The 25627-nt window shown below is 41.3% G+C and overlaps 1 protein-coding gene across 3 annotated transcripts; it reads right to left on the bottom strand.

Annotated features, from left to right (window-relative positions):
- Positions 1-795: 795 nt before the first annotated feature.
- Positions 796-23974, bottom strand: spg11 (SPG11 vesicle trafficking associated, spatacsin). 3 transcript variants are annotated; one of them, XM_066687057.1, is made up of 40 exons: positions 23470-23974; positions 23149-23333; positions 22282-22509; positions 21906-22104; positions 19779-19916; positions 19151-19593; positions 18798-18943; positions 18328-18460; positions 17550-17705; positions 17053-17231; positions 16605-16781; positions 16129-16200; positions 15776-15903; positions 15323-15501; positions 14727-14937; positions 14318-14521; positions 14012-14118; positions 13707-13852; positions 13085-13249; positions 12739-12805; positions 12460-12625; positions 11855-12063; positions 11489-11597; positions 10829-10988; positions 10203-10469; positions 9908-10108; positions 9705-9812; positions 9153-9318; positions 8481-8695; positions 7558-8308; positions 6911-7056; positions 6607-6811; positions 6290-6427; positions 5817-5950; positions 3905-4012; positions 2770-2953; positions 2303-2379; positions 1863-2018; positions 1463-1614; positions 796-1120 (listed from the first exon to the last, which is right to left on the bottom strand). In XM_066687057.1, the coding sequence occupies exons 1-40, from the start codon at positions 23703-23705 to the stop codon at positions 940-942; spliced, it is 7332 nt and encodes a 2443-aa protein (XP_066543154.1). In that variant the 5' UTR covers positions 23706-23974; the 3' UTR covers positions 796-939. The 3 variants fall into 3 exon arrangements, with proteins under 3 accessions (XP_066543154.1, XP_066543162.1, XP_066543171.1); XM_066687065.1 differs by having other exon boundaries at positions 2785-2953; XM_066687074.1 differs by having other exon boundaries at positions 9908-10090.
- Between the last annotated feature and the right edge of the window lie 1653 nt (positions 23975-25627).

Here is a 25627-nt window from a genome sequence, read left to right as displayed (position 1 = left end):
ATGCTGTTGATAATTACGGGAACTATTAAAAAAAAATAACAGAAGGCTGTTTTCGCTAGCTTATTATATTGGTAGTTGTGGCTGAACCGCAATGAATTAGCTAGCTAGCTAGATACAATATACAGTTCGGGAAAAAAGTATTTGATCCCCTGCTGATTTTGTAAGTTTGCCCACTGACAAAGAAATGATCAGTCTATAATTTTAATGGTAGGTGTATTTTAGCAGTGAGAGACAGAATAACAACACAAAAATCCAGAAAAACGCATTTCAAAAAAGTTATACATTGATTTGCATGTTAATGAGGGAAATAATAGATTTGAATATTGGGGGGGTTACCTCCCCATCCCCCCCACAAACTACATCCCCTGGTGGTACATATTTTATAATATTTATAATACAGGAAGGAGTTGCGAAGACATACATCCTTTTCTGCAGTTTTCTGCAGAATGTTGCCATAATCTGTCACATTGAGAGAGTAACACCTTTCTCGTAAAGTACCTTGCTCAAGGACACACCTACAGTGTCCCCCTGCTGGTACTGAACCCACGACTCTCTGCTCAAAAGTCCAGAGCCCTAACCACTCCTTTACAATGCTGACCATAACACATATATATTTTAAAATTGCAACTGGATATTAAAGCACTTCTGCACAGCCCAGCTAGCTCAAATGATAAAGCATCGCAATCATAAAATCCCACTCAGCTTCCCATCACAGTTCCACATGAACAATCATTCCCACAGTGACTTGCATTCATGTGTATCTGAAGTATGGAAAATAGCAATGAATAGGACAAATTAGAAAATCTTTTTGTAATTTATTAATTCAAGGTTAATATGTATTTATATACTATGAACATACATGATTTTCTATGTCATTGATTGTTTCGCAGTGAGGATTGCACTAGCATAACATGCCGTGAAGTAGTTGGTTTCTAGACGTTAGCTTGCAAGCCTATCATTGAGGTAACAGCTAGTTTTTGCATCTTGTAAAAGCATGTTTGCCACATCGAAAAACTTATGCTCATATGCCAGCTTGTAATAAATGTATATATCTTCGCAATACTTCAGTAACTTCTTCAGATTCTGGCTTGCGCTGGCATTAGGTTTGCTGTACTGAAACCTGAAAAAGACAAAAGCACTTTCAATTTACAGCACAAAGCAATAGTACTAGCAAACAGTGGATGTTTTTAACTAAACAAAGAAAAAAGAAAAGATCCTCTATTAGAATTATTTTGTTTAAATGAATTGATACATGAATACACAATTAATTTCATGTGTGTATGGCATACATAAAAGAACACAATACATCCACAGTCATACATACTATTAAAGAGTTAACTATGTAAAAAATTATAAAAATCTAGTTCCTGACATGCAGAGTTTTGAACTAAAAGTTATTAAACTAAAGTACACAATTTCAAAGGGTTAGCCATAGTTGTAGTTAAAACGTATTAAAATGTACTTTTTGGATATTTCTTCAAAGAAGCTGGCTTGGAGAAGTCTCTTGTGTTTGAACTCTTCTAAGTAGGCAAAATCCCCATTGAGAATGACTTTCTGGTATAGGACCTCAGCCCAGTCAGGACTGAAGTCATATGCCTCTGCTACAAGTAATGCCTAAAAAAAGAACAGTTATTATAATTTAGATTTTGTATTACAGTCAATTGGCATAAAATAGGTAACTTTATTAGACAATTAGTTTTGCTCTAGGGTTAAATGTATTACAAATGGGAAATTCATATCAGGTATTGTTAGTTTATGGTTAACAGTGATTAAAAGCAGAACTAGAGTAAATATTACACCTTAAAATTACTGAAAAATGTATCTGAAAAACAACTGACAGTGCCCCCAGCACCACATGATACCTGGTAGAAATGTGGCAAAGAAACGATGGTGTTGAGGATCTCCTGCCTCTGCAGATTGATGATACGGTGCTCCTGTCCGTGATCCAGGAAGTGCAGCTGCAGGGCAATGAGCTTGGCCAGTTTCACACAGCGCACACCCTGACGCACACAGGAGTCCTGAGGGGAGACAGCACAGCAGTACAGCAAACAGACTGGCAATAGCACTGCTGAACCTAAACTCACTGCACACTCGTGTCAGCAGAGCCCTGACAGTAGCCCCGCCCACTGTGATAGTTGCTCCACCCCATGCACATTCATGTCTTTATGTATGAATGTGGCAAAATGTTTGAGTTGGTTATGTCATAGTCATCTGTAATTGGATTAAACATTACGATATACTTTTAAAGTTGACACATGACACATGATTGTTTGTATTTTTCTAAAGTACTATAGGTATGTACCTTAGAATAGCTTTCTGCAGCATCCTTCAAAAGTGTTAAAACCTTCAGCAAGGAATTCTTCAGTTCTGGTGTAACCACTGCAGGAAAAACAAATCATGTTAGTGTTAATTCAGTGTTCATTTGCTTTATTCTTTTACATTTTAAGAAAACAGAAATTTCAGTACAACTCAGCATAATTTTTGAATCCCAGCTGTGGACGAAGTTCTGGTACAGAATATACTACCATAAAGAAATCCATTATTACACTACTTACAAACTGACTAACATAATTAATTGTTAAGTTGCATTTAAAAATGGTGAATAATTAATGGGCTTGCTTCTCTTACCATCAGCAGTGCTATTCAAGTATTAAACATACATGTACCTGTATCAAGGCTTAGTCCCTCTTACTCCCTAGCCCTCTCATTCCTGCCCTGCCTCCTCTCCCTCCAACATGGCTCAGCCTGTCCTCAGTCTTTCCCCCCTACCCCTAGCCCTTGTACCCCAGGACTGCGACTCAATCAGTTTGAGCTGGGTGCGAGCAGCTCCCTCGTGGTTCTCCCCAATCTCCCGAGACATGCTGAAGCACAGGGCCACCATGTTGTGCTTCTCACTGTCCCCAGGGTGGCAGCGCTTGATGTAATCCAACAAGGCTGTCTTGAGCGTCGAGTTCTTAGGAAAAAGGCAACGTGTGTATATTAGATATCAAGGCTTCATTAAACAAATAGTCTTACATTACACACATTTATCAGGATTTAAGAAAGCTCTAAAAAAGAGCACTGAAACTTTTAAAAATCTAAATACATGAAAATATAAAAAGCATTTAAAATTTTCTTTCAGAATATTCTTTTACCTCCTTTAATGACCTAACATGCACTTACAGGGGTACCAACGGTGGCCCTGAAGTGCAAATAACAAAAAAACTATGTTTCTCCGCATCTTTGAATTTACTCAAATTGAAACTAATGAAAAGTAAAGAGCAATTATGGAAAGGGACGGTACACACTGAAACAAATTCAACCTGACTGGACGAACAATCTGTCAGTCGAAAGTCTGAAGCCTAAAGTACTTCATAGCGATTCATGGTGACATTTATATAGTGGGATCAATACAAGAGGCATGTGAAAATTACTAAGAGCTTTGGAATTCACATGGTGAATAAAAGGTTGTACTTTACATATTTGATGAATTCCAACACTATTAGTAATATTACACCATAAATCGCCCTCACAGGCACGAATCACAAGCACAGGAAGAGGAACTTTAGGGGCAGGTTGTACTAAATGGATCAGATCCTGCCTCAGAGCAGAACTCGATCCCAATATCAAACAGGAAGTGAACCAGCTTTATGAATAAATACATGAGATTGACATTGGTCTTAATAAATGCACAGCAAGCCATGTAATTCATGCCACATCTTCTGTAATGGTTTCTCTAGTCATTCTATCCTCTTTCTGCTGGCAGGCTTCAAGCACAAGAACATAAAAACTCAATACTTACTATTATTGATTATTGTTCTTGGTCAAAAAGACTACTTATATTGTGCCAATCAAATAGGCAAGCTAATAAATCCATGCTAGATTAATTATTTGCACTGGGGACAGGAAAAAGCAATTTCTTTACCGATTCTACTTTTTTTCGGAGTAGCATCTCAAAACGATGGTTCTGGTTGAGCAGGTCAAAGATGTAGGTCATGTCATTGTACCGGCCAATACCAGTGAGGAGCCGCACCTGAGGATGAAACGGTGCAATCAGCCTGCATTTCCCAATTAAAATATAAGCAATTCCATCACAATCACTATTCCACTAGCATGGTGCTGCTGAGGTTTAAACTCGGTTGACATCAAATTAATCAGACAATATTGTTAAAGAGATTAAAAAAACATTATACCATTCAAATGACACACAAATCCACTGCAAAATTATGTTCATGTGTTCAGTGAATTACAGTGCATCTGGAAAGTATTCACAGCGCTTCAATTTTTCCACATTTTGTTATGTTACAGCCTTATTCCAAAATGGATTCAATTCATTATTTTCCTCAAAATTCTACAAACAATACCCCATAATGACAACGTAAAATAAGTTTTTTGGAAATCTTTGCAAATTTATTAAAAATAAAAAACAAAAAAAGCACATGTACATAAGTATTCACAGCCTTTGCTATGACACTCAAAATTGAGCTCAGGTGCATCCTGTTTCCACTGATCATCCTTGAGATGTTTCTACAACTTGATTGGAGTCCATCTGTGGTAAATTCAGATGATTGGACATGATTTGGAAAGGCACACACCTGTCTATATAAGGTCCCACAGTTAACAGTGCATGTCAGAGCACAAACCAAGCCATGAAGTCCAAGGAATTGTCTTTAGACCTCCGAGACAGGATTGTATCGAGGCACAGATCTGGGGAAGGGTACAGAAAAATGTCTGCAGCATTGAAGGTCCCAATGAGCACAGTGGCCTCCATCATCCGTAAATGGACGAAGTTTGGAACCACCAGGACTCTTCCTAGAGCTGGCCGCCTGGTCAAAATGAGCAATCCACTGTATGGTAGAGTGGCCAGATGGAAGCCACTCCTCAGTAAAAGGCACATGACAGCCCACCTGGAGTTTGCCAAAAGGCACCTGAAGGACTCTCAGACCATGAGAAACAAAATTCTCTGGTCTGATGAAACGAAGCTTGAACTCATGTCTGAAGGAAACCAAGCACCGCTCATCACCTGGCCAATACCATCCCTACAGTGAAGCATGGTGGTGGCAGCATCATGCTGTGGGATGTTTTTCAGCGGCAGGAACTGGGAGACTAGTCAGGATCGAGGGAAAGATGAATGCAGCAATGTACAGAGACATCCTTGATGAAAACCTGCTCCAGAGCGCTCTGGACCTCAGACTGGGGTGAAGGTTCATCTTCCAACAGGACAACGACCCTAAGCACACAGCCAAGATAACAAAGGAGTGGCTACAGGACAACTCTGTGAATGTCCTTGAGTGGCCCAGCCAGAGCCCAGACTTCAACCCCATTGAACATCTCTGGAGAGATCTGAAAATGGCTGTGCACCGACGCTCCCCATCCAACCTGATGGAGCTTGAGAGGTCTTGCAAAGAAGAATGTGAGAAACTGCCCAGAAATAGGTGTGCCAAGCTTGTAGCATTATACTCAAAAAGACTTGAGGCTGTAATTGGTGCCAAAGTTACTTCAACAAAGTATTGAGCAAAGGCTGTGAATACTTATGTACATGTGCTTTTTTTGTTTTTTATTTTTAATACATTTGCAAAGATTTCAAACCAACTTCTTTCACGTTGTCATTATGGGGTATTGTTTGTAGAATTTTGAGGAAAATAATGAATTTAATCCATTTTGGAATATATAACATAACAAAATGTGGAAAAAGTGAAGCACTGTAAATACTTCATAGGTTTGATAATTTGTAAAAGGTCTGATTATAATTTTAATATTACACTGAAGGCGTACGCACTTTGTCGTGTGTGTGTGTGTGTGTGAGTGTGATTGCAAAAAGTAGGAGTCTCACTTACCAGCAGGCTGTACCTCTCTCTGTGAGCCAGGTGAGTGTGGCTGAGGTGCCGGGCTGTTTGCAGGACTCGCACAATGCCCTCCATGTGACAAGTCAGGCTGAAGCAGTCATGGGCCAGAATCAGCAGCTCAACAGCTACAAGAGGGCAGGGGTCAAGAGGGAAGGATTTTGACTAATCAACAAGCAGTTTTTACATAAATATAAATAAAGCATGACATGGATAATATAGGACAGAGCATTAAAGTATAGGAATAGAAAATAATACTGTGCATCTGATAAATGATACATCGCATAGAAGAAAATTCCCCAAAACATCAAAATCATCAAAAGTCATACATAACAGAGAACTCACAGAAGAACATTTCAGATTAAGAAAAGTGTCCTGGCTGTTTTATCAGTTTAAAATCAAATCCACGGAGTGACATTATCAGTTGGATAACGGATAGTGCTTGTTCACAGAGGAATTTCACTTACTGCAACTGAGCTCCCCGGGAGGCAGTCTGGAGAGGTTATCCAGAAGCTTTGTGCCCACGAGGTTAGGGTCACCACACAGCTTTGCCAGTTGTAGAAACGCCTCCTTTCCTTCGCTGGGATTGTAGATCTGTATCTCAGCTGTAAGCAGAGGGCAGCACTAATTTCAGCAATAGCTGATCAATCTAGCAAGGAACACAGACATTCACTTCAAGATATTCATTCTGGAGTCACTGTGCAGCTTCAGCCTGGTGTTTTGTGATAAATCACCTTTAAAGATTATCTATTATAACATTATAACCACAAAGAGGTTGTCTCACCCATTTCACTCTCCTGTGCCGCAGCCAGCAGACCTTGCAGAACCTCTGTGCACAGCAACTCGGCCACAGTTTCTGGTGGCAGGCTCTGCACGGAGATGAAGGCCCTGGCTTTCCTGTATCGGTCCGGCTGCGGAGACAACAGCACCTTGCGCAGCACCTTCTCCGATTCTTCAGCTGAGATTTCATTGTACGAACACTGCAGCTCCTACACGCCACAGCCCACAGAAATAACAACACACATGCTAGTCAGTCTCACGTCTACATTCAAATGTAAGTAGGAAGACATTGTGAATGGCGGCCATACCTTGGAGAGCTCATATAGGCTGAGAACCTGTTTGCAGTAATTCTTCCCATGGTGACACTCATCTGTCAGGAGGCGCAGCGTCGTTACAAGCTGGTCTTCTGCCTGGGAGACGACCACAAGGGAAGAGCAGCTCCCCAGACTAGCAGCTGTGTAAAGAAAAGACTCTTAGCCAAAAACAACTCAGAGCTTTCAAAGAACTTCCAGTCACTGGGCCTCTGGACTGCAGACATGCACCCTCATGGGTAATTCACAATGCTCTCGAAAGGATGCCGGCTGTCTCACAGATACAGCTATTGCATGTGTCTTAATGACAAAACACATCTTAAAATGCAATTAACCCATATCGTGGCAATATCTCCCAAAGCTCTTGACAGCCATATTCTTTTGAAGACACTGATTTGGGAAGAGAGGTTTTCCTGAATGCATAACAGAGCAGCAGGTCACAAAGTCAAAGTAATACATTTTAGGAAGGAATACATGATTTATGTATGATTATATCCAAAGATAAATGTTTTTTTTAATATAATATACATATTGTAAATGTGAATGCTTACTTTTTTAGTTCAGTTACAGTATTTAAGTAATTTTAATCATGAGGGACATTGAATCCTCTATTTATAACATCCCCCCTGAAGTGTCAGACTCACTGCTGGATAAGCTGGGCCTCTTGCAGGAGCCCTCTGGGCCCGAGGACATCCCTGTGGTGAGAAGAGCCTGGACCTTGGGCTGCAGCTCAGAAGAGTCCCCCTCACCTGACGCCAAACTTCTGCAATGCAGAACCAGCACCAAGTCCCTGCTGTAGAAGTCAAAGTAACGGCACACACGGCTGGCTTCGTTTATACAGCCCTCATCCAACAGCTGACCAACCAGTGTGGCCAGCGCCTCTCGCTCTGTGCTCTCCAGACAACACTGAGAGCTCTCTTCAGATGGAAGACCGTCCAGCCGGAGATATTTAGGGCTGTTAAGTGTGCTCAGTTTAGAAAAAGAAAACTCCCTTATTATGTCCTCAAATGAATTATCTGCAAGCAACACTGGATGCATAAAAATGCTCTCTCTCTCCATGTCTGTAAGCAAGGCTTGCTGGTGTATCCGGCACATCCAAATCTTCTTCTCCATCTCTTCAAGCTGAGCAATCAGCAAGGGATCCTGCATGGACAGCCAGTGTCCTGCCAGGGTCAGCAGGAGGCTCTTCTCCTGGACAAAGAGCAGCTCGGCTTCAGCTGAAATGTGCTCCTGGGGCCCCGGGACATCAGCCTGATGCAGGAAGAACTCAGACACCACGGCGCTGCTCATGCCATTGCGATCAAAACGGTCGTGGCATTTCCTCCAAAACGCGATTTTGGTTTCTTTTCTTTCCCACTGTCTGTTAGCTTTCAGGTTCTGCAGATCTTGCAATAACTGAGAATTTACACAATAATAAAATTGTATTATTTTTTTATGGATTACATATACTGGAAGAAAAATCAAACTGTTCAATAAAGGCAACAAACTGGGACCTCCTGGCATTGAACTTATTCAATTTTCAATAATCTCTTTAAGACTGGGTTGAACAAAGCAGGGAAAGGCTCACCTCGCAGTTAACCAGTCTGTCCACCGGCAGTCCAGCCAGCTCAGCCACCTGCCTCGCCAGCGCAAACTGGCTGGACTGCTGAAGCTGCTCCATGATCTTCTGGCACTCCGTCTGCAGGGCCTCTGTGGAATAGGCCTCCAGCAGTGAGTGACTGATGGACACAGGGGTGTCCTGCACTATCTGACTGAGGAGGCTCAACGTCTTGAAGTCTGGACCTGCAGGCAGCAGAGGTGAAAGGTCCCAGAATGCAGGAACAATAAGTATTGTGAGAACAACTCCTTGTGTCATTAATATATTTTACCAGTGAATTCTCTACACATTTTTTGTATAACCTCTCATGTACGTAGTTGGTGAAAATTAAACTGCAAATTCTAAAATATTGGCCAAAGTAATCTTTTATATTCAAGACGGAATAGTTTCTCATTTTTCTACATGAATACTTCAAATGAGTTTGATGCGATTGTATCTTTGAGCTGAATCTTGTTGTTATGTGCAGTTTTTCATGTTGTTGTTGCTGCATGGGAAAGAAACAGCCTTCAGTAAACAAAATCAATGCTGGTGGTCACGGCACAATGGTAAACCTCTCCTTCTCAGAGGATTTGGCAAGTAACAGTTTTCTAACTTAGTTTCAAGATTTCAACCGATGAAGACCCATTTTATCAGTGCTCTCACCACTGGACTTCAGAAGTCTGTCCATATCTGCCAGCAGCTGCAGCAGTTTCTTCAACTCGTACTGTGTGGAACACTGTAGCATCATGATCTGCAGGAGACAAGAGGCCTGGGACTCGGTCCACTGCACTGGAATCACTGTAGAGGGTTTAACACTGCTGTTTTTTATCTGTGAATGCAATCAGTGGCAATGCATTAACCCATGGACACAAAGGTAATGATAAACAATAAAACAAGCCCAAATAAACATTCACTGGCATTAGAATACCCCAGATGAAAGCACCAATCAATTCTCAAAGCTTTAAAAAAAATAATAATAATAGATTTAATAATAGACATTTTAAATTAAGATCAAACATGAATTTGTCCATAATATTGCTAATCATGGGTTAAAAGTACCCTTTACTTTCTTCTGTTAACTGTGCTGAGTAATGCAAGCTAATAAATGCGTATATTCCAATCATGATGTTATTTTAAGGAAGGCAACAGATACTGATCTTGGAATTGTAATCAATAGTGCAAAGTTAGGTTGAAAAACAAGAAGCTAAAACTTACACTGACAAGACATTTCTGGAACTTGAGGAGCTTGTTCTTGGCTTGTGCATAGTTCTTGTAATCACAACACAACTCATACATCTGCAGCATGGAGATCAGAGGACAGTCCTAGCAGAGGGATAATTGCAAGAATGTGAAGTCATCTGAAAAGCACTCATCACCTTTATTTTTTCTACCATTAAGTGAGTGACAAATTAATTTACCTGTTGAAATAACTGGAAGCCTCTTATCAGGGGTCTTATGCTGCGTTTTTGCAAAAGAGTCTTCCATATGATTGACAGGTCATGGAGGTTCCACTCATGCTGCCTCAGAGACTCGCCAATGTGATTGGTGGCCTCGGAAATGATGACATCGTCCACTGAGGTCAGAATCCACACGCACAGGCACTGCAGCAAATTCACATTCTTGAAAACAAACCCAGACACACACACACAAAAATTAAAAGGTCTGAACAAAGGAATGACCTGCGTAATAGAGTCTCAATTTCTTCTCACCCACCTGAACACAGGCAGCGAGGACAGCGAGTGTGGGGCAGTGCTGATCAATTGCCTCAGATAGCAAGTACCTCCAAGGGCTGGGCTTGTCCAGGCTTTGTAATAGCACCTGGAACAGCTCTCTGGGAGTTTCGGTGTCACTCTTCCAGATGGCCGACTCTGTGCAGCCCTGGCCGGTGTTCTCCCACTGTGATGCCAGCTGGAGATGCTCAAAGGCCAGGCAGAGGTGCGCCTGCAGGGCTGGACTGAACTGTGCCGTCAGAGCTCGAACCTGTCACAGAATTAAGAGCTTTGAGAAAACTATGAGGCTCAGAATACACTAATGCAGTAAACGCAGGACGGGCAGCAGATATAGACATGGCTCGGCAACTCGCTGAACTCACTAGATGTTGCAATGAACCAACGCTATGGATCTTACAAATTAAGTTGCCATTGCAGCCAGTGAATTCTCTTGTACAGGGAAATCATAAAGACAATGCAGACGTCACTGGATTACCTTTTAAAATATATTCTCAATATCTGTTAGCTGTTAGTTTAAACTTTTGTTCTTGGAAACGGAAATGGAGAAGCTGTGGGTGAACGGAGCCAGGCTGCCTCTCTCACAGTGCAGGCCCATAGAAGATTGCTCACCTGCTGGGGAGGGTAGCTGTGCAGCTGGCTGAAAAGCAGGAAGTTCAGCCACTGGCCGTTGGAGGCGCAGGCCTGCAAATATGCAGAGCTCAGAGGGAGATTGCGCAGCCGAGAGAAATACACCGCGAGAGACCACTCCTGGCCTGCTTCATAGGACCACCTGCGGAAACGGGAGTATGTGACTCAAGAGCAATAGGAGCAGAGAGCTCGGCAGTTTCGACTAGTTTCACCGTTTAGCAGATGAGGAAAAAATGGCTGAATGGCCTCCTCTCACCATTTTTTTGTCTGTACTGACGGCCCTCTATAACTAAATTGTGCTGCACAATGAAGGATTGTCCTCAATGAAAACAAGCTTCTTTTTAATGTATTTATATACTGATTTATTGTGCTACATTTTTAATTTATTGGTATAATTATATGGTACAATTTAAAGCTGCCAGGACACTACTACAATAGGTGAATGTGAGGCCGGGTGACAAGGGCTTTGCAAGGCTTGCTCCAAAAGTGACAGAAGTGCTGCTGAGCGTTCCTTCATCGCAGCTCCGCTTTGTGTGTTCAGCTCTGTGTTCATACTTTTGGTTTTTGAACATGGACATTGAACAACTGTTTAATTGGCAGTTGTGTGTCTGTATGTGCAGTTGTACAGTGCTTCATTCTCACCTGCTTATACCTCTTCTGTCAATGTTATCATTCACAGCTTCCTCCAAGTAGTTAAGTAACTCCTCAGCGGTTTGCCTCTCAGAATCCACAAGTTTACTTCCCTTTTCAGCTTAAAAAATGAAAAATGGAAGTGAGAATACATTTCTTACTTACAATATAATAATATGTCTGTTTTTAAAGTTTTGGGTATTTGGAGAGCATATGCATAAGGCAGGGTAAGCTAAACACAAAGTCCATTTAAAACCTGATCAAGGAACTCCACACAGGAGACAGCTTGCATTAAGTATAAATATTTTCAGGGCCACAAAACCTGATTTTTAGCCAATGCAGGGCATTACAAATATTATTTAATTAAAGTTACTGTACCTAAAGAGTCTCTCAGTGAGGCTCCTCTGCTGTCTTCGTTGTCCCACTTCCAATACTTCAGGATCAGGTTTAACACTTTTAAATCAACCCTGATTTTTAGGCTACTGACTCCCAGCAATTCAAAAAAGCAGATACACGCTGCTGTCACAGAGGGGACATAAAAGTGCATGAGAGCCAGGCTACAAGCCTGGTCAGATGCCAGGATGATCCTGAGGGGAAAAAAAAGGCTTAATCATTATTCACACCCAAACAGATCTTTAATAACAGCTCAGATATACTCCAGTCCCCATTCATATACCCAGTTTCTTACAATATTTACTCGTATGATGGTTAAAGGCCATCATTTTTATTTGGAAGACATTCATCCTTAATACAAAAAAGGTATAGCGTGGCTGCCGATTGTAATGTTTTTCCTTAAATGAGGACCTGATTAGTATCCTTTAAAATCGGAACTTTCAGAAAGTACCAACTGTATTGCAGTTAAAATGTACAACATATAAGATTTCCCATGGGGAGAACAGAGATCCACTGGTCTCCACAGTCAAAGGAGGATCTCGTTTCCAATGACTGTCGATGTGTTGGCACAGACCCTGTCCTTGACTTACTGTTGCTTAAAAGACCTGCCACTTGATAATTGCTGGACAAGAAACGTTCCAAAGGCAAAAGACGGGCGGCTGTGTCGCAGGTAGTACAGGAAATCAAGGCTGTCAATCACAGCATGCTTGTTCACAATGTGGGGGCTGGAGAAATGAGGCAACTCTGCTGATGCATCTATCAAACCAAGGGAAATCTGCAAGTAAAACCTGGATTGACCAAAAAGCAGATCTGCATGTGATCTAGTTACCACACAGCAGAAACTGTGCAGACAGAATTAGCATACATACCAACAGTGGCGAGCGTGTTGGCCGACTGCCACCCAAACAGACTGGAAGGATCTAATGGGGTCAAAGACTGAGACAAAAGGTTAAGCAAATCATTTGAGAGTTCGTGTACTTCAATGTTAAAATAATGGATCTATAGTAATGATATTTTCTTTGAATGAGGTCTATTTGTTGGAAGAGGTGGAATGCTGTGTTCCTAATTACACCATAGTCAATTAATTAAAAAATAAAAATCTTTCAATTTCATTTCCACAGTGGCACAGTGGATGAACACAGCTGGAGATCATAACCTAAAGCACTTAGCCGTCCTGACTATGGGTCACATGAGCTCTCACTACAACACCCGTACCTGTATCAGATGGTAGAGCGAGATGTCTGAGGGGGGTGCACCGCGGGGGTTGGTCTGCGGAAACAGAGCAGACTTCAGCTTGGGGTAAGGACTGAGGGCCATCTTCAGCAGCTGGAGGTCCACATTGCACAGGGAATCTTCTGGTTTATCCATCTGACCCACAACCTGAAGAGGAGATAGGAGATAGTGCTTAAAGCCTAGGTAGATACAGCCACACTGCTGTGATATGAGTGTGGGCTCCTGTTGACATCTGAAGTAGTAAAAACTAAAATCAGCTCTTCCTCTCATCCTGATTTCTGTAGTTCAGCCCAGGAACACTTCCAGGTCTTCTCAATTCTCTAAAGCAGTTTCATCTTGTTTCTAACAGGTCTAAATAACATCTCTAAATGACCACCATAACTAGATTAACCAGTTCACTACCAAATTATTTATTGTCAGTTGGGAGCACATTGAATTTGCAGATAATAAATAACATGTGATATGAATCTGACTATTTTTGCTTTTCATCTGCGTTTGCTTGGATTCTGTCAGGAGTCTCCAGGGCGCTGGCTTTTCCCAATCTTTGCATTATCAGAGAAGCTTTTCTTCTAGAAGCAGCATAGTGAGTAATCTTCTCTCTCACCTGGTCAACCCCTCCTGGAGCGAACATGATGGTGGACAGCGCAAGCAGGGTGTGTCCCTCCAGCAGCATGCTGCTCACACAGGCCTGGCTGCTCGGGATCAGGATCTGGGCATTGGTCAGACTCGCCTGGAAAATTATTTCTGGATCTGGGAACAACAAAGCAACAGACATTTCAAAATGATTGATCAATTGGGGGGGGACATCTGGCAGATGCATTTATACAAGAAAATATCTATCTAACCATTTCTTAAAGACTTATTTTAATTCAGAACTAGCAGTAATATAGGTGGTAATCTCAGCTGTACCTGTTGGATTCCTTGCGATTTCCTGCAACTTCACAAGCATTTCAAACCATGGATGACTTTCATATAATTCTCGATCAGCCAAAGCAGGACAATTTTGGGGGTTTAATCTACAAAAGAATGATGACAAAGAGACATAATTAGGTCAGAAGGGCTGGAAAGATCTTTTTGCAACATGAAGGGAATTGCATTACTCATTAGTCATACACAGTCCTTTAAAAGCCACAAGTCTCCAACATTACCCCAACCTAGGTGAGGCCCCCAATCCCCCATTAGTGTTTTTGCACTGTGATGGTGAAGCACACTGACCTATAATGCTCTACGTAGCTGTAGAGCAGGTAGCGCAGGCCGTTCTCCAGACAATAGTGAGTGAAGCGAGAGTGGAAGTCCAGGCCGTCCAGAGAGCAGTACTGTGGCACCGGAGGGCTCTGCTGTATCACCCCCCCCACCTGACTCAGCCTCCAGAGGACCTGCTCAAAGTCTGCGAGCTCAGACTGGACAAACACCCCCATCCTGACAGACAAGCACACCAAAAGCTGTATGAGGAACTATGCAACCTGACAATGTCTTTTCTGTTAACACAAAACTATTTACACGATGATGGGTCGGGGAGACTACCTGGACAACCAAAGCTGTTGTTCTGTCACTATAAAACATAGAGCATGTTTAAAGTGGATGGAGCAATGAATTTATGGAAAATGGCAACTGGAAGTCTTACCTGGCCAGCATGTCTAATATTTCATTCCTCAGATAGCTGCTGCACAAGGTGTGGTGATTGACCGTATCTGCTGTTAGTAGAGGCCACTGAGAGGGACCAGACTGGTTCCCATTAAGGAAGCGAAGGTTCTTGATCCACTGGCAGATTCTCGGCTTATCGTGCAGAGAAGTGAGGTACATCCACAACACTTCAGAGTTACAGGCGTGCAATGCTAGTTATATAAAAAAAAAAAAAAAAAACTATAAGCAATTAGCTTCTGAAAACAACAGCTAATAAAGTGCAATAACTGGAGACTGATTCTGTTTAACAGTGAGAAAATAAGACTAATAACTACAGAGTACTGTATACACATTTCTGTGGCAAAGTCAATCAGTACATTCAATTTAAATAAAAGAAATTCATAATAATACAATTTCAGATCATTACCACAATATATCTTCAAATGATGGGCTCTGTATGGATGGACTGGAAAAATCTCCTCAAGCTAACAAACAGGACTGTTAGCTCCCAAGAACAGATAGCCAATTTCAGATACATTCAACAGAATTTTAACGTTAATTGTGAAATAAAAATCCCATCAGCAATGCGGGACTTGCCATCTTCGGGCAGCCTGGAGAGCAGGATTGTGTTCTGCAGGCCTGGGTCCCAGTGGCTCGCCCAGTCAAGCAGGATCCCAGGGCAGCCGGGGGGTGGGGGCTGTGGATCAGAAACAGGATGCACTGCCTTCTCCAGAACAGCTTTAGATTTCGGGTCATTCTGCTCCCTCTGTAGAAGACTGAAGTCCGGATGGAAAAGATGCACTGTCAGAATTCACAGGCAGCCACTTAAACATCCAAGCATCCCAACAGTGAAATTAAGGTGGAATGGAACCATTTGTTGTATTTATTTAGTATTGTGCCCTTCGCAAGTTGCCACAGAACATAAACCAGTGAAAAGCAAACAGTATAAATAACCACAAAAAGAAGAAAACAAGCAGAATGATGAAAATTAAAGCCATATTGGAGGGTTAACTGTGTTTGCCCAAGTTGATTGAGATCAAAATGTCCTACCTGCTTCTGGACAGACCTCTAGTGCACCGTCTTGCTGGGCGTAAACACAAACTTTCGACTTGTTTAATAAACTGTACCATGGTCTCATCCTTATCCAGCAAATAATTGTTTTTCTGTAATTCTTCAACCTATGAAAAAAGTGGAAAATGTAATTATTATTTCTATACTGAGGGCCTTAATAACAGGCTGTCTGTGAATACAGCACACATTCAGAGACTATGGCAATGGGGGTCACAGGATGGCAAACAGTGAGTTTAATTAATTGTTAACACTAAATACTAGTTAAAGCCCAACTATAAACAAGCCCAATAATCACTTGTGCATTTTCACATCTTTTAAATGAAGTGGCTTACCACAAAGTTTCTCAAATCTCTGTCATCTGTATATAGGCATATCCTGTATAGTTGTTCCTTTACATTAAAACCCTGCAAGGAGACATGTCCAACATTTTAAAAAATAAAATAAAATTAGAGAGCAGTATGAATATGAGCTAACATGATTAAGTAACACTATACCCCCCCAAAAAAAAAACAATATTGTGGGTTTTACAAGATTGTCATTTTCAGATTCCGTATATCTATTGATTTTTTTTTCTGTAGATTTTTTCTACTCAGTAACATATTGTTGCTAAATGGATGAGTAAAGTAAGTTATTAGAAATGGCTAATGTTTTAACAAAACAAAAAAAAGAAGAAAAGAAAAGCTATGGGGATCAAATTTTTTGAGTGTGACAAAATGTCTGCTGTATTTGGTGCAAAAAGTACTGCTCAATCAATTTCCCTCAACAGGAAGATAACTGACAGACAGCCCTGGCTGTGCTGGTAACTCACCATGTTTCTGAGCAGCGTGGCTGCCTGCTCCACCTCTCTGCGGGCCAGGCAGCGGAAAGCCAGGAGCAGGCCCGTGTTCAGCAGATCCCCCAGCTCTTCTGCTGGGTTCTGCACAGCCCTGAAGAAGGCCTGGGCCTCTGGGATCTCATTGTTCATGATCGCCTTCTGGATCACATCCTGAACCAACAGTACAGCAGCCATTCATAAGCACACAACCATGGCAACAATACTGAGAAGGACTTATTTAATGGGAGGCTTGAATTTAGAGGAGGGAAATTATTAAACTACTTTGCAGGTACAAACACCAAAAACACAAAAGAAACTATGATTAATTTATCTATGCAGCAGATCCCAAACAGTTGGGGTTCTGGGATTCTTATTAATTAATCTATTAATAAGTGACCTCCTCTCTCTGGTATGTATGTGGTGTTCTTGTCCTGACACTGACCTGTGCGGACAGAGAACGCCACTCTCGCCTCTGGCCTGTGTCAGCTGTGTGTGTGTGGTCAGTGCTGGGGGCTGGCGACTCGGCACTCTGAGACCATGGGAACCTCTTCATGAAGGAGCGCAGCTCAGATATGTAGCCATTCAGAATATCCACACACCCCTGCAAACACTCGTCCAGTTCTGCAAACAGATTGAATACAAGACAACAAGCTGAAGAGCGAAGGACACATCCCCACATCTTACTGAAACTAATTAAATCACTGAATACTGATTTTAAATGAACAGTGAATACTTTATTATATGTGTATAAATATTGTATTTCATATGGTTCAGTGTATAGAAGACGCTTCAGATAGTTTGGTGTTGCTTTCCTGCAGATAATCGGAAAGAGAGAATAACAGACATCAATCTGGGGCCACGATGGACATTGCAACAACACCAAAGGACTCACCACATCAATATATTCTGCTGAGGCATTAGGACCCAGAAATAGCTTACCTTCTGTGCCAGTAAGAATCTCCCTGACTTGCTTGTTAAGGAAGGTCAGAGTGATGCTGAGCAGCTGCTCAGAGAACTGCTTGCTCTGGGCTTCAGCGTGGGTCTCCTTGATAGCAGAGCAGAGCAGATCAAAGGCTGGGCACAGATCCTCCACACCTGCATCATAATAAAACAGAATTATGCATGATGAAAGATGCATCACACAAGCAAACAACTAGTAAGAGATGACAGTTATCAGTTATCTTGTGCTCTCTTCTTATTGGTTATATACACACCTGTCACAATATTACCAGAGACACACCAGATAAACTATGTTTAATTGTCCTCTACTGCAATGTTGAATATTTTACTTATGTTAGACAGTTCCTCTGACCAGAAAAATGTGGTAGTTATTTCCTGTGTCACCGAGACACTGATTTAAAATGGCACTTAATTCAAGAACGCAGGTTATATGATTATATGATTTTATACTTCATATGAGCACTCTCCTTTGCTTAATATATCACTGTACAAAGTATGATTACATACAACCACACAGCAGATTGCAGGTTAGTGTGTGTCACTGTCATGCCATGTAGAACATTCACACAAGTTATCTTCATTTCTTTGCAATGGGACTCTAACGGATGGGTCGTTTGACCTGTCTTTATTGCATCAGCATCAGAAACAGGACACATGTGGTTTGGTCTTATTTGCTTTTGATACATATATTTACAAAATGAGGAACTGGTAATCATGAGACCTTGTACTAGATTATCGGAAACTGAAGGGCTCCTACTTTTCAACTGGGAACGTGTTGGAATGACTGCAGACTGTTCCAGCAGATTATATCCTGCAGGAGGACACAGAAGATTCTCCTTGCTTTTTAGGAAGAAATCGACTGTATCCAACTGATGATTCTTCAGTCCAGCCTGAAAACAAAGACACAAGACCTATTCAAAACTAATTTACAGAGTAAAAGAACATAACATTAGGGAGTCTCAAACTGCTTGTCAGTTTAAAACACCACTTAAAGGGCAGCAGAATAATTATGAACTATGGAGAGGGGATGTTTCCGCCAACCCATGAAAACCTAGTGAAAAGCTCAACACCTTAAAATCAGATTAAGTAAAATCTGAGTTCAGTTTAAGGTTGGTCACTGCTTGGTGCTTGAGATTAAAAGACCGCTATGATGTTATGATGACACATGATGACAGAGGCAGCTTTCCAAGTAGTTTGAGGTGCTGTCCCTATTGCTCCAGAGCGTACCTCCAAAGCGTGAATGGGGATAGAACAGCGGCCCCAGCCGTTGAGGTGGCAGAGGGAGTCAACGGTGCCCGCGCAGCCGTATACCATCAGCCGGTTGAGCAGCTCCTCCTGAGAAACTCCAAACAGCAGTAAACACAGCCCACTGTCTGAGAAGAGACACATGGCATGAGCAGTTTTCTACCAGCACTGCTTGACTCACACAATCTGTTACAGTAAAGTATCATACAGGATTTTCAGAGTACTAGGACTTCATTAGGTGTGGAAAGTGACGTATCACTGTTCTATGTTTCCATTAAAGGGAGTTTAGACTTAATGCTAAACTCCACACAGCACAGTACAGTGTGGTGCCTCACCTTTCAAAACCAGACAGAGCTGCTTCTGCCCACAGGGCTGCACAGGCACGCACACAGAGTGAGAGCAGTGGTAGGTTGCTTCCCGGGTCTGAAGATCCCAGAACACGATGGTGGCTTCACTGTTTCCAGGGGAGATGAAGGTCAAAACTGCAGAAAACTCAGAGACTGACAGCGTGGCAGGAGCAAGGCTCTTGCCCTGCAGCTGAAACTGCAACACTCCCTCCGTGACTTGAAGTTCGGCCGCCCCTTGGCAAGGCTCTTTGCTGGCCAGCACAGTAGCCAAGCCCAGGGGAGAGGCTGCACACAGGAGGGGTGGAGAGGCCACAGGGGCCGACCAGCCCTCGATGTGTGGCAGGTCCTGGTACCATGTAGCCCCAGCTGTACAGTGAGAAGGTAGAGCCTTCACTGTGCTGTACAGGAATGACAGGCGAGCCTCCCAGGAGCTTTACAAACAGGCATAGAAAGAGACGGTTCATATCACTGTTTAACTTTGTTTAGTTTTGATCTCAGATTAGGAAAAATGTTTTATTCATTAGTAATATAAAATTAGTTTACAACTGATAAGATTTGTAACTGTGAGGAAACGTGTATATATATAGGATACAGGTTTTGTCAGTTTTTCCCTCACCGGTCTGTGTGGAAGGAGGCTCCAAGTTGTGCCTGGCTGCAGGCTGCACTGGAGAGGCTGTCCTGGTCTGTGGCCCCTTCAGCTCTGAAGGGCAGGCGGCTGGGGTCCACGCGGTACAGCAGGTGGTCCGGGAACCTCCTGCAGGGATGCACAGATTGAGTGGAGCTCAGAGACTAACAGGTTGGATAACACAGTGTAACACATTTATTTATTTTTTGTTCCTGGGAAGTAAGTGTTATTTCCTAATTGTTTATGCCTCAAAAGTATAGAAAACATCTATTATTCCCCACAAACTTTGCTTTTGTGACCAGGACAGTGATATTTTTGTATATACAGTATAATTGTAAATCTCAAAAAACTGCTCACTTCTAAATCTTTTGTAGTCATTTTTGTATTACTTTAGTATAAATACATGTTAATTTGGATTCACATGTTGTTGTTTTTTTTACTTTATGTGAACGAAAATACACAAAGTCACCCGTTTCCACATTGGAAATAGTTACATTTCAAAATATCACTGTCCTGGTCACAAAAGGAAAGTTTGTGGGGAATAACAGGCATTTTCTATACTTTTGAGGCATAAACAATTAGGAAATAACACTTACTAGTAGGGCTGTGCGATATGACGATATATATCCTATGACGATAGAAAAACGTCTATCGTTTCATTTTATGCTATATCGTTTATATCGTGGTGTCGCAACATACAATATTTACGGCAGTATTTTTCGTCATTGGGACGCTTTGTGTTCTTCCCGGTTCTTCCACACGTGCTGGATGTAGTAAGAAATGTGCATCAGAAACACAGACATGGAGGAGAGAGAACTGGACACGGAATAACTAACACAACCGAGAGATACTTTAATGCGCAAGCGCACACGTTGCGCCCCGCTCTCGTCGCCGGGCTAAACTCGATCTGCAGGCACCCCCCACCCCCGCTAATTTAGACTGATATCATTTGTATAAAATTAATAATAATGTTTGTTTGCATTTTAATACATTGGAAAGCAATGCAAACACATGCAGAAAGTATCATTTTCTTTTTATTATGATGGTGAAGTGGTTCAACAGTTGTATTATTATTATTATTATAACTATTTTGTATTAACAACATGCTGTACTTGTAAGCAGAATCGAGACGCAACAGTCAGAGAAGAAATGTCTCTGTCTAGCAGATGTTAAATGCGCCACTATATACCCGGCTGTGCTAAATCTACCTGAATCTGCACCTTACAGCGCATGTGTTGTGTGATTAGTATTACGTGTGTTATTGTTGTTATGTGACAGTAAATCATACTGTGTGTATGTATAGATGTGCTGTGAGGAAGATAAGTCGAAACGCGTAAGTATTATGATGTTCACTTTTCTCTAATAAATCATTTTTGAGACATCGGTGAATATGGACTGTTTTTAGACGGGAGCTGCTGTCCATCCTTGACCGGATAATTGTTCTATATAAAATCCTTGGGAAAAGGCACCCCGCCTTTAAGATTTATTAAAACTATTGTAACGCCAGCTATTTTTTAAACTGATATATGTATGTATGTATGTATATATATATATACACACACACGTATATTTATCCCATAACAACATAACACACGTAATAGTAATCACACAACACTTGCCCTGTAATGTGTTGCATTCTGCATATATTTATCATGACAGCCTGCATGTAGTATTTGTTAGTTTTGATTATTGAAGGATTAACGAAATACTTGTAGTTTGAATGTCTTTGGTCTTATTTTGTGGCTTGATTGGATAAAAAAAAAAAAGAGAAAAAAGAGAGATATATATCATGTATCACCCAAACTTCTAAAAATATTGAGATATTATTTTTAAGTCATATCACCCAGCCCTACTTACTACCCACTAACAAAAATTGTGTTACATAGTGTAATCAATCAATCAAGATATGAGTTTACTGAATGGCTATCCTGCAGGGTATAGCTGGGATGCAAACAGGAGTTAAATTAAACACTTAGCTAAATAATAAATTATTTCCATAAATACACATAAAAACTGATTTAATTCATGTGCAACATCAGTGTTGTTAGATGTTTTTCTACCTTAATAACAGTTACTACCCTTGAATATTCCATTGACAAATCTCAGTCACCAGTTTACCTGAAATAGTTGTTCAGATTGACACAAATGGCAGAGTTAAAGCAGGTGATTGCAACAACAGTGCTGAGGTCCTCAGACACCTGGAAGAGGCAGAAGGAAGCGAGACTGGGCACAGTGTCGCTGTCAACAGCTGTAGCTGAATGGTACAGAGGCAGATCCACACTGGCCAGGTACTTCCCATCTGCCATGTCAAATATATCTGTGGAGCTATGTCAAGGATACCAAAGGATAATTTCTTAATTTTGTAGACATTAGTATTATTTGAGTTTAAATCCAAGATGGTTTGTGAAGTGAAATAAATTATGCAACTTTAACAATATTAATTGCTAGGCACTGAAAACACGCTTGCACATCATTTGTCAGCAGTCAAGGATACAGATATGCCCAGTGTTGGCCAGTATGAAGAGGGAACCCCTGCAGATCTGGCAGTCTGCTATGTTGTCCAGGGCCTGGGGAGGGATGCCCACACTGCAGCAGCTCAGGATCACAGGGTCTTCCCCTCTCTCATCCCAGACAAGCTGCACTAGAATGCAGTTATTTAGCAGCACAATGCATCTGGTATTCCCAAAGCACAGGAGCCTCAGGGACACACAATGAGATATGCCTGAAAATAAACAACCAAAATGAGCAAAACACCAACCAAGAAGAGCGGACAGGACATTATGGGCCAGGCCCTCCACAGTAATGAGTCCAAGTCAAAGGCTCACATTTGTACAGCATTGTTTCTATACCTCACGGGTGGAAGCTCATGGTGAAATGCATTATTTACAGGGGTAATAGAAAACAAACACACATATTTCTTATGATCCCTGTAGAAACACTGCCCACTTCAAAGTGAAATAATTAGATGGGCAGTTTGCAAACTATTTACCCAAAGACTACTAATTGGGACCAACTGTGTGTGTCAGGTGTAAGTACATTAAAAATCAACAGCAAATCAGTCATTCAAGTGCAGTCCTGTATACTGTGTTATGAATATCTCAGACATTCCTTAGAGACATAAATTAAGTGTTCTCCTTTTGAGATACTTGGTCTAAGAAACATTTGTGCCACATGTGTGGTAACAAAAAAAAACAGACGTCTCCACACTGTTGTAATAATAAATGGAAGGATGAAAATAACTAAAAAGGGATACTAGTGAAGTTACTCTCTTAATAATGTGTGTGAAGCCCTCAGTCACATGTGTATGGGCAGCAGGGCAGAGATGTGTGACAGATGACAGCTTGTGTTGGACAGGACTCACTCAGGTCCTTGTCCTCCACCAGCCGCATGAGGCTGTCCTGGGCACACACTCCTGCACAGGGCACCGCAGCCTCCTCCCCGGCCTCTGCCAGCTGGTACAGCCTCAGTTCGTTGGCAGCAGTCAGAGCCAGGAGCCTCAGACCACCCCTGTCTGAACATGGCCCGGACACGTCCTCCCATAGGAAGCTGCACACACCAAACAAATCAAGGATGGATTACTCCATTTTGGTTGACATTAAAATGTATGTACAGAGGAGGAGAAGAATATAGCATAATCACGTTATAGGCATTGGCAGTAGGCATGCTTTCAGATTTCACTCACTCTGTGTAGGTGCCATCAGTCATTGTCACACAGCGCCCGCTGCCACCGTCTGCACTCGGTTCCCTGAACTGCAGGCTGCCGCTGGATGTCAAATAGCAAAGCCACGACGAGGGGCTTTTGGCAGCTTTAGTTTGAACGATGGTCGGCACATCTTCACAAATGCCTGTGTCCGACACCAGCAGGATTTCAAGAGCGCCTTTCTCGGTATAGTCAGATCTGTTCAGCATTTTTATCATGTCGCTTTGACTGCGGTGTGCCTGCAGTATCCCCGAAAACGCTTAGTCTACAAGAGACGAAGTTAAAATCACAGTATTGTCATTTTATCAGAGCAATACCATTTGTTTTTCTTCTCACTACTATTGCAAACGCAAAATGACGTCCTTAAACAGTAGGTTGCATATAATTAGGAACCACTCAGTACTATACAAATATAACTGTTCACATTACTCGTACTGGCCGATAACTGTCCAACCATTGTAAAATAAGAGATTCAGTCCATATAGTTCCTCTTCCTGTTGTTAGTTGAAGATTTGATTGACACCGAGGCTGTCCAATCGGAAGCTGTATTCATGATCTGGATTTGTCTCGTCCAATCAGCGACACACAGACGGGACAGCGATCATAAGATCATCGGTCACGTTTTGCAGCGCAGACTTCCGCAGTTCTGCGCAGATTTGCAATCTCTGGAGCTGCGTTCATTCCTCTGTTCAGTCCAAACTCTCCCATATAATAATCACTATTTAACTATTATTTTTATGCACACGCCAGAATCAATATAAACAAAATGATTTAGGCTATATTATGCCAACTACATTGACAGTATCTGGATAGAAAAATATGCAAGAGTAGCAGTAGTACAGGTCATGTCTTTTTGAAAACCATCAAGTTAAAATATTTGTAATGTTTCATTATTGAGCTGTCTTTGTGTAATATGTACATATTTACTATAGAATAATGTAAATGAGAAATAACGTTTTAATGTGGTGATGTTTTACTTGAAAGTCAAATTTGTTTAAATGTTTCACAAAGCCCTTGGGTGATGGTGGGAATATAAAATTCTATTGTATTTGCTGTAGAGCACATTAGGCCAGAAACATGCAAGGCTATGCTCCTTAAGATGCCAGTTAATTACAGCAACACTTGAAAAACACTAACAAATATTTTTTGTTGTTGTTTTCATTTATGTATTTCTGAAGAGTTTTGCAATTGACTTAAAAAAGCATATTTCCAATCTACAAGATCTATGTGGGATTTAAATGAGGTCCGTTGGATTGTTTTTTTCCCCTCACTATATAGTTTTTTCAAATGTTTAAGCAAGTGAACTTTAATTCAACATTTTTTTAATTACATTAATCAGTTATATTCCCATATATATATATATTATTCATCAGAGCCTGAGCTCCTTAAACTTGAGGCAGCAAGTCACCCACTTCTTATTTGTCTAATATTTCACTGCCATGTGCGATCTAGAGCAGAACAAATCCCGATTTCTATTTGAATCCCCATCCAAAATACAAAAGGATACATATGGCTCTTCTTGCCCATTCATCCTGATTTATATCCCGTTTACTTTTTTATGCTCATAACCTAATTTTACATATTTCCCACTGTTGTTTATTAATGCTTAGTTTTTCTTTCCTTTCACCTTCCAATATTAGCATCTCCTTTTCCTTAGCCGCCTTTTTCTCTCTGCTCTTTTCATCATGTAATCTACACTTACCATCATGTCATCCGATCAACCTGCTTTTACCATTTTATCTCTAACCCTTCCATACTTGTCCAATACGTTCTGTTTTATATATATATATATATATATATATATATATATATATATAAAACATACATACATGCATATGTCTTGAAAAAGTATTCAGATCCCAACATTTTCCACATTGAAGAGTCTCACAGCCTGAGATTTTGATGCATTAGATTGGGAATTTGTATTAGTGAGTCAGGCTTCTGCAGAGTCTCCCCCCCAAAAAAAAACAAAGAAAAAAGTAAACCATAATAAAAAATAAAACCACCTTGGTTGAACCACCTCTGGCAGCTATTAAAACCAGTACTGTTTTCAGAGAAGTCTCTATTAACTTCGCACACCGTGAAAGAGCAATATTTGCAATTCCTCCTTGCAAAATTGCTCAAGCTGTGTCAGATTAGT

This window comes from Amia ocellicauda, chromosome 2 (genome assembly GCF_036373705.1).
Source record: "Amia ocellicauda isolate fAmiCal2 chromosome 2, fAmiCal2.hap1, whole genome shotgun sequence".
NCBI lineage: Eukaryota > Metazoa > Chordata > Actinopteri > Amiiformes > Amiidae > Amia > Amia ocellicauda.
Note: the sequence above shows the minus strand (reverse complement) of the source record. Positions and strands in the feature narration are given on the sequence as shown.